Source organism: Entelurus aequoreus, linkage group LG28 (genome assembly GCF_033978785.1).
Source record: "Entelurus aequoreus isolate RoL-2023_Sb linkage group LG28, RoL_Eaeq_v1.1, whole genome shotgun sequence".
Lineage (NCBI taxonomy): Eukaryota > Metazoa > Chordata > Actinopteri > Syngnathiformes > Syngnathidae > Entelurus > Entelurus aequoreus.
In genome coordinates this window covers 32,038,439-32,052,135 of record NC_084758.1, presented here as the reverse complement: position 1 = coordinate 32,052,135, position 13,697 = coordinate 32,038,439, and the positions used below count along the sequence as shown (strand labels likewise).

At 35.1% G+C, this 13,697-nt stretch overlaps 1 protein-coding gene across 1 annotated transcript in view; it reads right to left on the bottom strand.

Moving 5' to 3' along the window:
• The window catches only part of aga (aspartylglucosaminidase), a 37,576-nt gene that overhangs the window by 1,322 nt on the left and 22,557 nt on the right, over positions 1 to 13,697 (bottom strand). Inside the window, exons 5-8 of the mRNA XM_062039736.1 lie at positions 13,159 to 13,267; positions 11,667 to 11,742; positions 1,715 to 1,822; positions 1,322 to 1,455 (exon numbers count right to left, since the gene is read on the bottom strand). Coding sequence (XP_061895720.1) covers positions 1,322 to 1,455; positions 1,715 to 1,822; positions 11,667 to 11,742; positions 13,159 to 13,267 — 427 coding nt within the window. The remainder of the gene's footprint in view (positions 1 to 1,321; positions 1,456 to 1,714; positions 1,823 to 11,666; positions 11,743 to 13,158; positions 13,268 to 13,697) is intronic.

The following is a 13,697-nucleotide window of genomic DNA, read 5'->3' as shown; positions in this document are numbered from 1 at the left end:
GCAGCTCCGCCAAAGAGGACATGTCCGGTGAAAAGAGGACGTATGGTCAGTCTATCGTAGCCCGTTAGCTGCTAGCATGCCGTGTGTTGTGCATTGTGTGCATTGTTTACACAACGTGCGTTACGCTACTTAACATGTCCGTGTGGAAACTCGTTCGGTACACCTCCGAACCGAACCGGAACCCCCGTACCGAAACGGTTCAATACAAATACACGTACCGTTACACCCCTAATATATATAGTTTTTTTAATCTGTCCTGTCCAACCACTCAGGCAAATCATGTTGTTGATACTTATATCTGCTGTTCAGATTTACTTTAGAAAAGAGAAGTGTTGGATACTTCTCTTGTTTCCTTATTTTTATTTGACTTTATGAAATGTTTGGGTGGAATTTTATTAAAACCAACATTTATTTTAGGTAATATATAAATGCATCGAAGCTGTTTTATTTATTGTATGGAGTAATGTAGTTAATCACACAACTGGCACCCAAAGTTAATAAAAAAGTATTGATTTTGAATTAAGCATCGTTACCCCGAAGAATCGAATTGTGTGGTGCCCAAGGATTCACAGGCCTATAATCTAAGTCTTGATTTGGTAACACTTTAGTATGGGGAACATATTCTAAGTAACAAAGACTTAATTAAGAGTTATTTGGACACTCGGGGAACATATGAACTTAATTTAGAGTTATTTGGTTAGGGTTAGAGTTGTTTAAGAATAAGGCATTAATAAGTACTTAATAATGACTAATTAAGAGACAACATGTTACTAATTTGCATGTTAATAAGCAACTAATTAATGGTGAATATGTTTCCCATACTAAAGTGTTACCCTTGATTTGAATTGTATTCAATATTTTTATCTAACCTCCTTACAGTTTACAACCTTGTCAAATGACATGATTCCATTAACTACTAATACTACTACTAATACTAACACATAAAACTTAGACTTAGGTCAGGCTGATTAGAAAAAAAAAATACTACAAAAATGACACTGACATATACTTATGTTGTGCTAAAATAACATACATGTTTCTTAAATAAACTGTCAATAAAATGGAAGTGCAAATAAAATGACAGCTTTACCACTTTAGTCATCATTTTTGCACTTGAGAAACTTTTCTATGAATTTAGCTCCAGACTTTGTATTACAACTGAGTATGTCTTCTATATTTATTGTGTGAAAATATACATGTTTGTGTCATACTTGAGCACAAACAGACACATATAGTCTGCTGGATATTTTCCATCAGGTAGGTACAAATGATGGTTGTGGCGCCGCCTGCACAGTCTCCATATTCTAATGCAAAAACTCACCATAATGGCCTGTCGTGTTCGCACAGATGATCGCCCCGAAGAACTCGGAGTAATGCCTCTTAATCCTGGAAATAGCCATCTTGCAGGCTGCCGAGGGATCCGTCCCGGCTCTCATCAGCTCCACCGCCAAGTAACTGTTGGCAGGGTTGCATTTGACACGTGCGAGGCCGGCTAACGAGCGCTTGTCAAGGCTGCTAAGCACAGCCCGGAGTCTTCAAGGTACAATCTATGCTGATTGTGGAGCTAAATATGGCGCTTCAAGATACCCTTTTCTAAGCACTACCCTTGTAACGGTAGGCCTCCACTAGAAATGTCGCAAACAAAAGCCAAGTGAGAGCAAAACAGAGGGGATGGAGGCTTGGTTATAAGAAAAAGAAAGTCCTCGGCTAGTACCTCGGTAGAAAGCGCATCATGACGTCTCCATCACCGGTCGCGGCGGCAGCGCCGGCCTCGCTGTCGGCGTAGGCTCCCGATCCAACTATAGGAGAGTCTCCAACGCGACTAGGTCAGGAACAACACAAACACAGACCAAGAATCCTGTTAAAGTGTGCTCTGATGGAATAATAAACTCATCGTACCCCAAGTAAAGGGTGACACAAAAATCCAAATACACCAGTTAAGAGTTGGGAATATTTGGCTACCTCATGATTGGATTATGGTTACAAATACACAAAAAATCAGTTATAATTAGAGATGTCCGATAATATCGGTCTGACGATATTATCGGCCGATAAATGCGTTAAAATGTAATATCGGAAATTATCGGTATCATTTTTTTTATTATTAGTATCGTTTTTTTTTTGTTTGTTTGTTTTTTTATTAAATCCACATAAAAAACACAAGATTCACTTACAATTAGTGCACCAACCCACCCCATTTACACTCATTCACACAAAAGGGTTGTTTCTTTCTGTTATTAATATTCTGGTTCCTACATTATATATCAATATATATCAATACAGTCTGCAAGGGATACAGTCCGTAAGCACACATGATTGTGCGTGCTGCTGGTCCACTAATAGTACTAACCTTTAACAGTTAATTTGACAAATTGTCATTAATTACTAGTTTCTATGTAACTGTTTTTATATTGTTTTACTTTCTTTTTTATTCAAGAAAATGTTTTTAATTTATTTATATTATTTTATTTGATTCATTTTTTTAAAAATGACCTTATCTTCACCATACCTGGTTGTCCAAATTAGGCATAATAATGTGTTAATTCCACGACTGTATATATCGGTTGATATCGGTATCTGTAATTAAAGAGTTGGACAATATCGGCATATCAGATATCGGCAAAAAGCCGTTATCGGACATCCCTAGTTATAATAATACATAATGTTGGATATAGAGAACATACAAACCTTTTATTTATTGAATCAAACATACTGAAATTCCACGACATAGTGAATTTGCAAACAGCTAAAATGATACACAAAGCAAACTATAACCTGCTACCCAAGAATGTACAACAATTCTTCTAAAAAAAAAAAGAAGAGAAATATAATCTTAGAGAAAAATTTAATTTAAAACATTTGTATGCACGTACAACACTTAAGACCTTCAGTATATCTTATAATTAAATGATGGAATGGATTAAGCAAATAAATCAAACAATGTACTAATATGATCCACTTCAAGTAACTCTTCAAACTTAAAGTGTTTACAAAGTACAAAGAAGAAGAACCATGATGAACATTCTGAATTTATTTCATCCATCCATTCATTCATTCTTAAAGTAATCTTACTCATCTCATCATATGGAATTTAAATTACTTCACCGAGTATTATTTATTTATTTATTTTTACTGTGATTATGTATGGAGTAAATTGTGAATACATTGAGAACAGGAAGTGAACAAAAGTTTTAGCAACTGTTATGTAAAGGAAAAGGGGTAGGATTAAATAAACTCTGCTTCTTCCTACTCCTTTTCCAACATGTTGAAAAGAGAAACTGGAAATTGTGATGCATCACATTGTATGCATGCATGTGTGATGCATCACATTGTATGCATGCATGTGTGATGCATCACATTGTATGCATGCATGTGTGATGCATCACATTGTATGCATGCATGTGTGATGCATCACATTGTATGCATGCATGTGTGATCCATCACGTTGTATGCATGCATGTGTGATGCATCACGTTGTATGCATGCATGTGTGATGCATCACATTGTATGCATGCATGTGTGATGCATCACGTTGTATGCATGCATGTGTGATGCATCACGTTGTATGCATGCATGTGTGATGCATCACGTTGTATGCATGCATGTGTGATGCATCACGTTGTATGCATGCATGTGTGATGCATCACGTTGTATGCATGCATGTGTGATGCATCACATTGTATGCATGCATGTGTGATGCATCACGTTGTATGCATGCATGTGTGATGCATCACGTTGTATGCATGCATGTGTGATGTATCATGTTGTATGCATGCATGTGTGATGCATCACGTTGTATGCATGCATGTGTGATGCATCATGTTGTATGCATGCATGTGTGATGTATCACGTTGTATGCATGCATGTGTGATGCATCACGTTGTATGCATGCATGTGTGATGCATCATGTTGTATGCATGCATGTGTGATGTATCATGTTGTATGCATGCATGTGTGATGTATCATGTTGTATGCATGCATGTGTGATGCATCATGTTGTATGCATGCATGCATGTGTGATGCATCACGTTGTATGCATGCATGTGTGATGCATCACGTTGTATGCATGCATGTGTGATGCATCACGTTGTATGCATGCATGTGTGATGCATCACGTTGTATGCATGCATGTGTGATGCATCATGTTGTATGCATGCATGTGTGATGCATCACGTTGTATGCATGCATGTGTGATGCATCACGTTGTATGCATGCATGTGTGATGCATCACGTATGCATGCATGTGTGATGCATCACGTTGTATGCATGCATGTGTGATGCATCATGTTGTATGCATGCATGTGTGATGCATCACATTGTATGCATGCATGTGTGATGCATCACGTTGTATGCATGCATGTGTGATGCATCACGTTGTATGCATGCATGTGTGATGTATCATGTTGTATGCATGCATGTGTGATGCATCACGTTGTATGCATGCATGTGTGATGCATCATGTTGTATGCATGCATGTGTGATGTATCATGTTGTATGCATGCATGTGTGATGCATCACGTTGTATGCATGCATGTGTGATGCATCATGTTGTATGCATGCATGTGTGATGTATCATGTTGTATGCATGCATGTGTGATGTATCATGTTGTATGCATGCATGTGTGATGCATCATGTTGTATGCATGCATGTGTGATGCATCATGTTGTATGCATGCATGCATGTGTGATGCATCACGTTGTATGCATGCATGTGTGATGCATCACGTTGTATGCATGCATGTGTGATGCATCACGTTGTATGCATGCATGTGTGATGCATCACGTTGTATGCATGCATGTGTGATGTATCATGTTGTATGCATGCATGTGTGATGCATCATGTTGTATGCATGCATGTGTGATGTATCATGTTGTATGCATGTTCCAAATAAACTCAAACTCAAATCAGGAGCTACGATTCGATTAAAAATCGATTATTGGTGCATCTTTAATTTATGTACAGTATATTGATGCTGTTTTACTTTGTATTTGTTTCACTAATTAAGCGTTTATCACTTGCAACTTTGCAAACACAGTGCATTTGTAATTAAAAACAGTTAAATTCTTTCTTAAGTTTATTTCGAGCATGAACACACTTACAGCATAATACACTACACAATTTAATCTTATTTCCCTTTACATCATGTCCGAAAAGGAGTAGGAAGAAGCAAAAGTTATTTAATCCTACCCCTTTCCCACTTCAGAGTGTTTACAAATACATACGTTCATTTACTGACTTCTTTTTGTAGCACAATGACATCCGTGAATGAGTAATACAACAGTTCTTGTAATAGATGACTAAGTCAGTCATTATTAACGTACTGAGATGAAAAATATCTTATTTTCAATAAGTTTGACGGTGTTTCTCATAATTCTTCTTTGTACTTTGTCAGCACTATTCATTTGAACAACCTCTTAAACTTCTTTACTTAATCCATTCCATCATTGAATTCCACATACTGATATGCTAAAGGTTCTAAGTGTTGTACGTGCATACAAATGTTTTAAATTACCTTTTCCTCTAAGGTTGTATTTCTCCTCTTTAGTTGAGAAGAATTGTTGTACATTCTTTGGTAGCAGGTTATAGTTTGCTTTGTACATCATTTTAGATGTTTGCAATTATACCAAATCATAGAATTTCTATATTTTTGACTCAATAAATAAAGTGTTTGTATGTTCTCCATATCCAACATTATGTATCAAATTAATTCCCACATTTATTAAATTAATAGAAATGTGCGAAAAACTGGAACATAAGTCGGATCTCTCAGTGAGGTGGCTCGCTGCAGTCTGCATTATTTTATTTAAAATAAATAAATAGATTATTGACGTTTACTAATCGATTATAAAAATCTATTATAATCCCCACCTCTACCACCAGTCTGTTAATACATGTTGTTCATTCAAATGTTTCTTCTTTACTTTTTCAGGGTATACAAGTCGACTTAGTGCATGAATATTAGAACCATAGTCCTCCCTATCATGTCTTGCTCAACCAAGGAAAATACATTTTGCGAGGCGGCCTTATTCTCCTACAAATCATACACTGTACTGCAGTGGTGTCCAAAGTGCGGCCCAGGGGCCAATTATGCCCAGCAGCTCGTTTTTTCTTGGCCCTGGGCAGATTGTAAAAATTAAATTAATTATCGATATGTTATTAGTAGGGATGTCCGATAATGGCTTTTTGCTGATATCCGATATTCCGATATTGTCCAACTCTTTAATTACCGATACCGATATCAACCGATACCGATATCAACCGATATATGCAGTCGTGGAATTAACACATTATTATGCCTAATTTGGACAACCATGTATGGTGAAGATAAGGTACTTTTTAAAAAAAATTATAAAATAAGATAACTAAATTAAAAACATTTTCTTGAATAAAAAAGAAAGTAAAACAATCTAAAAACAGTTACATAGAAACTAGTAATTAATGAAAATGAGTAAAATTAACTGTTAAAGGTTAGTACTATTAGTGGAGCAGCAGCACGCACAATCATGTGTGCTTACGGACTGTATCCCTTGCAGACTGTATTGATATATATTGATATATAATGTAGGAACCATAATATTGATAACAGAAAGAAATGGGGGGAGGGAGGTTTTTTGGGTTGGTGCACTAATTGTAAGTGTATCTTGTGTTTTTTATGTTGATTTAATTAAAAAAAAAAAAAAAAAAAAACGATACCGATAATTTCCGATTACATTACATTTTAACGCATTTATCGGGCATCCCTAGTTATTAGTAATGCTGTCGTCACACAATACCGTTTTGAAATCAAATAAATCACACTTTTGAATTTAGATTACCGTAATCATGATTAACCACTCGCAGTATGATTTCGCTTGCATGATTCCAATTAAATTAAAAAAGACCCCAATACTTGGTGAAAAGTACTAGCTCAGAGTAATTTATGATTTAAAGAAAAGGGGTGGGATTAAATAAGTGTAAACTTCTTCTCACTCCTTTTCAAATATGTAAAAGAAAAAGAAAGTCCAATGCTCATTTGTTTTTGTTTTTTTATTCTCCATTGTTTTCATTTTGTTATAATGGCTGTTAAGGCTATAGCACTGTATTGGATCAGGCTTGCTGTTGTTTTTATGCATATTTGAAATAAAAATATATCAATCAATCAATCAATCAAATGCAATAAAATAAATGATGTGATTACCGTATTTCCTGACTAAAAGCAGCAACTTCTTTCCTACACTTTGAACCCTACGGCTAATTTATGGACTTTTCTTCGCTGACGGCTATAATGCAAATGGTTAAAAAAATTAATAAAAAAATACACTGAAATGGTGTGTCATTGTTTGTGCTATGGCGCCATTTTTGGGCGAGTTCACTCACTGTAGGTCAGGAGTCACCAACGCGGTGCCCGCAGGCACCAGGTAGCCCGTAAGGACCAGATGAGTAGCCCGCTGGCGTGTTCTAAAAATAGCTCAAATAGCAGCACTTACCAATGAGCTGCCTTTATTTTTTTAATTTTATTTATTTACTAGCAAGCTGGTCTTGCTTTGCCCGACATTTTTAATTCTAAGAGAGACAAAACTCAAATAGAATTTGAAAATCCAAGAAAATATTTTAAAGACTTGGTCTTCACTTGTTTAAATAAATTCATTAATTTTTTTACTTTGCTTCCTATAACTTTCAGAAAGACAATTTTAGAGAAAAAATACAACCCTAAAAATGATTTTAGGATTTTTAAACACATATACCTTTTTACCTTTTAAATTCCTTCCTCTTCTTTCCTGACAATTTAAATCAATGTTCAAGTATTTTTTTTTTTTTTATTGTAAAGAATAATAAATACATTTTAATTTAATTCTTCATTTTAGCTTGTGTTTTTTCGACGAAGAATATTTGTGAAATATTTCTTCAAAGTTATTATGATTAAAATTCAAAAAAATTATTCTGGCAAATCTACAAAATCTGTGGAATCAAATTTAAATCTTATTTCAAAGTATTTTGAATTTCTTTAAAAAAAAATTTGTTCTGGAAAATCTAGAAGAAATAATGATTTGTCTTTGTTAGAAATATAGCTTGGTCCAATTTGTTATATATTCTAACAAAGTGTAGATTGAATTTTAACCTATTTAAAACATGTCATCAAAATTCTCAAATTAATCTTAATCAGGAAAAATTACTAATGATGTTCCATAAAAAATGTTTTTAATTTTTTCAAAAAGATTCGAATTAGCTAGTTTTTCTCTTCTTTTTTCCGGTTGAATTTTGAATTTTAAAGAGTCGAAATTGAAGATAAACTATGTTTCAAAATGTGTCATTTTTTTCGTGTTTTCTCCTCTTTTAAACCGTTCAATTAAGTGTAAATATCATTAATTATTAATAATAACATAGAGTTAAAGGTAAATTGAGCAAATTGGCTATTTCTGGCAATTTACTTAAGTGTGTATCAAACTGGTAGCCCTTCGCATTAATCAGTACCCAAGAAGTAGCTCTTGGTTTCAAAAAGGTTGGTGACCCCTGCTGTAGGTGCTGCAGTGTCCTTCCATTTAGTGCGTTCAACTGGAAATAGAAGTGCCGTTCTGTCTTCTAATCGTCCCTAGCGATTCTACTTGTATGGATTCTTTATTCATCACTCCAAGCAGCGTATGTAAGTTTTACAACATAACTAAAACAAGTCTTACTGAACCGACCCATGTGTGATGTCTGTAGGAGTGTTTTCATGCAGATTTGTACGTGCTATCGTTATGTAATGAATCTAGTGTCTTTAACATTAGCTAATATACTAACACGGTTACGAGTGTGTTAGTATTATTAACTCATAATGGCGTTCCGTTTGTATTGCTTCAGTTTCACAAATTCCTCAGTAAACTCACCAAAACGTCACTGTGGAGTTATTGAGTCTGTTTAGCTGATTGGAGAGCTGGCTGATTGATTGAAACTTGTATTAGTAGATTGCACAGTACAGTACATATTCCGTACAATTGACCACTAAATGGTAACACCCGAATACGTTTTCCAACTTGTTTAAGTCGGGGTCCACGTTAATCAATTCCGCAGCTAGTGGGTCCATGACCATGACTTCTGTTTTGTTTGATCATCCGTTTTACTGCCCTGTAGAGACACCGTTTCAAAACAATTAAGGTATGTAAACAAACATTTACAAAATATTTCTGTGTAAATAACTCATTTTGCAACGTATTCTGTGTATATCTGTGGCTTATAGTCCAGTGCGGCTAATATATATATTTTTTTAAATGCCTCAAATTTAGTGGGTGTGTAAAAATATGGTATTCTGCGTTCATATGTGAATAATGCAAGATTTTTTGTGGTTAATTGCATAAGTTAACTTGTTATTTTTGACAGCCCTAGTTATTACACTGCAAAAAGTCAGTGTTCAAAAACAAGAAAAAAAAAATACAAAAATTAGGGGTATTTTATTTGAACTAAGCAAAATTATCTGCCAATAGAACAAGACAATTCACCTTGTCAAGACTTTCCAAAACAAGTACAATTAGCTAACCTCAATGAACCCAAAAATACCTTAAAATAAGTATATTCTCACTAATAACAAGTGCACTTTTATTGGTAGAAAAAAAAGAGACCTTTTTGCTCAATATGTTGAAAAATATTCTTAAATTAAGTAAATGCTAGTGCCATTATCTTGACATAATGATATGCGCTCGGCATCATGATTTTTTTTTTCATGCTTGAAGTAAGAAATTATTACTTTAAAAAAGTAGTTTTATACTTGTGAGTGTTGATGACACAGCTTTGCAACACTTGATATTCTACTTTCAAGCATGTTTTACTCAATATAGGTCATCAAATCTCAGCAACAAGCTGTAATATCTTACTGAGATCATTTAGGACCAAAACCCTTAAAACAAGTAAAACACTCTAACATAAAATCTGCTTAGTGAGAAGAATTATCTTATCAGACAGAAAATAAGCAAATATTACCCTTATTTGAGATATTTAATCTTACTTAGATTTCAGTTTTTGCAGTGTAGAGGCACCGTTTGGAAACAATTAAGGTATGTAAACAAACATTACAAAATATTTCTGTGTAAATAACTCATTTTGCAACGTATTCTGTGCATATCTGTGGCTTATAGTCCAGTGCGGCTAATATATATATATGTTTTTAAATGTCTCAAATTTAGTGGGTGTGTAAAAATATGGTATTCTGCGTTCATATGTGAATAATGCAAGATTTTTTGTGGTTAATTGCATAAGTTAACTTGTTATTTTTGACAGCCCTAGTTATTACACTGCAAAAAGTCAGTGTTCAAAAACAAGAAAAAAAAAATACAAAAATGAGGGGTATTTTATTTGAACTAAGCAAAATTATCTGCCAATAGAACAAGACAATTCGGCTTGTCTAGACTTTCCAAAACAAGTACAATTAGCTAACCTCAATGAACCCAAAAAATACCTTAAAATAAGTATATTCTCACTAATAACAAGTGCACTTTTATTGGTAGAAAAAAAAAGAGACCTTTTTGCTCAATATGTTGAAAAATATTCTCAAATAAAGTAAATGCTAGTGCCATTATCTTGACATAATGATATGCGCTCGGCATCATGATTTTTTTTTTCATGCTTGAAGTAAGAAATTATTACTTTAAAAAAGTAGTTTTATACTTGTGAGTGTTGATGACACAGCTTTGCAACACTTGATATTCTACTTTCAAGCATGTTTTACTCAATATAGCTCATCAAATCTCAGCAACAAGCTGGAATATCTTACTGAGATCATTTAGGACCAAAACACTTAAAACAAGTAAAACACTCTAACATCAAATCTGCTTAGTGAGAAGAATTATCTTATCAGACAGAAAATAAGCAAATATTACCCTTATTTGAGATATTTAATCTTACTTAGATTTCAGTTTTTGCAGTGTAGAGGCACCGTTTGGAAACAATTAAGGTATGTAAACAAACATTTACAAAATATTCCTGTGTAAATAACTCATTTTGCAACGTATTCTGTGTATATCTGTGGCTTATAGTCCAGTGCGGCTAATATATATATTTTTTTAAATGCCTCAAATTTAGTGGGTGTGTAAAAATATGGTATTCTGCGTTCATATGTGAATAATGCAATAATTTTTGTGGTTAATTGCATAAGTTAACTAGTCGTTTTTGACAGCCCTAGTTATTAGATTGCATTCATTTTCTTTGTCACCTGTAACACAAAGCTTATGTGGATGTTTTGTTCAGCTAACTTAGCTTTTAGCATTTTTAAAGTACAAAACGTATGAAAGTTGCCTCCGCATATTTCCATTTTACCGAACGTGGCCCTCGCTGGAAAAAGTTTGGACACCCCTGCTGTAGTGCAATCACATTTTCGGAGCAGGTTTCGATTGTCATCACGCTCCAACAAAAAGCAGAATTTCTGACTGTGTTTGGAAGTACGGAGAGAATGAGACTCAAAAAGTCTCAAAGAGGTAAGCGTTCGAGTAATTGACGATTTTACACAACGTAAGAAGTTTGCCCCCAAGGAGCAAAGCATATTTTGGAAAGAACATGACTTTTATGCAAAGCAAGCAAGATAATTGAAACGTTGAGGAATGATTGCAAACAGACGGTTGTAGGATTTTTAAAAGTTCCGTTTTTTTTGCGTCACCCTGTAGAACACCTGAAGTAATACAAGTTTGCATACATTTTTGTCCCTGAAGCATCGACATACCCTGCAACTTTGTGAGTGAGCCCGTTAGTGGACGTCCCCGCAGCTACGTGACCGTGTTGATCAAATGCGATCACACCTGGGGAAAAAAATAAATAATTACTATTACACACAACCAACCACATTGTTTACAAAAAAGCCTGCAGAGTAAGCCAATAAAAAAATATACATCCATTTATCCATCTTCTACCGCTTGTCCCTTCTGGGTCAAATTAATAAAATAATTGAAGGTTGCAGACAGGGGTGTAACGGTACACAAACATTTCGGTTCGGTACGTACCTCGGTTTAGAGGTCACGGTTCGGTTCATTTTCGGTACAGGAAGGAAACAACAAAATATACATTTTTGGGTTATTTATTTACCAAATTTGCAAAATCTTCCACCAAAAATATTTTTCTTAGTGTAATATTTGATGTGAAGTAATGGGAACCTTGGATAGGTCAATAATTCATAATAACATTGATTTTGATTCAATATTATGTTTTGAGCAATGACAGTTTGAAAGAAAAAAAAACAGCTTTGTTTTATTAGTCAACATTGCAACTTTTTCTAAATTACATTTAACCTTTAAGCTTTTTTATTTCACTTTTGTTATGTTTTTGTTTATTTTAATAGTAATTTTAGAATGTGCCGTGGGCCTTTAAAACATTAGCTGTGGGCTACAAATGGCCTCCGGGGCACACTTTTGACACCCCTGCTATAGATAATAAAAAAAATAAATCTGATAAATCTATGGATAAAAAGCAGAGCCTGGCAAGGCATGCGCGTTTATCATAACTCTCTCTCTCTCTCCGTCTCTGCCCCTCCCTCACCAATGCTGCTGCGCGCACAATTTGTTTTGTTTTTAACCCCTTCTTAACCCTGAACGTACATTGAAAATACATGCAACCCTAACTCAAAATGCCGGACATTTGAGGCATTTAAGAAACTCTGCCCGGACAGGCCCGCAAAAGAGGACATGTCCTGGGAAAAGAGGACGTATGGTCAGTCTAGTCACTAAGTCATCATAAGTCCCCTTTTAAGGACACACTGACGTCACTAAGTCATCTTAAGTCCCCACTAATGTCACTAAGTCATCATAAGTCCCCTTTTAAGGACGCACTGATGTCACTAAGTCATCATAAGTCCCCACTGATGTCACTAAGTCATCATAAGTCCCCTTTTAAGGACACACTGATGTCACTAAGTCATCATAAGTCCCCACTGATGTCACTAAGTTATCATAATACCACCTTTAAGGACGCACTGATGTCACTAAGTCATCATAAGTCCCCTTTTAAGGACGCACTGATGTCACTAAGTCATCATAAGTCCCCACTGATGTCACTAAGTTATCATAATACCACCTTTAAGGACGCACTGATGTCACTAAGCAATGTATGAATGTCCTCTTATGTGCAGTCCATCCCCTGAATCCTTCTTTGTCCATTTTAAAAGGTTATTGATTTCTGTAAGACAAACGACACATCCGTGTTTGTGAATCCATAAAACCCACCTATGGTGTCATGAGAGCCAATATTAGTATGCTGCTCCTTTTTCTTCTGTCCCAGAATGGCAGCAGGTTTGTAAGGTCCACAGGATTTAGATGGGTCTGGGAATACATTCTGGGGGGAAAAACAGGATGTAATAATGCAGCTGTCCTGTAAGACAAGCACAACAATTATAAAATCATGTTTCCAGTTTGATGACACCATTTGTCAATTAATAACAATAGTGTTCCCCCCACCCACGCCTGTGTTGCTGCACGGTAATTCATATATTTTTTTCCAAGGTGAAAAAAAAAGCATTGTGTGTAAAGTAAACCACAGGGAGAGCATATTGATTACTCAACAATGTGTATGTATGTATGCTGACTACTTTGTATTCCCATCTGCTCTGTGACGGAACATTTGTCAGTGTTTGCAGTTTCTCTTTGTGTAAATGTATACAGCTTGGCCAAACTATTTGTCATTGCACATATATTTTTGGCCAAGAACTCATTGTAATGGTTCCTCTTTGGCAAGGGGGTCCAAACTTTTCCCAAGGTGGAACTCA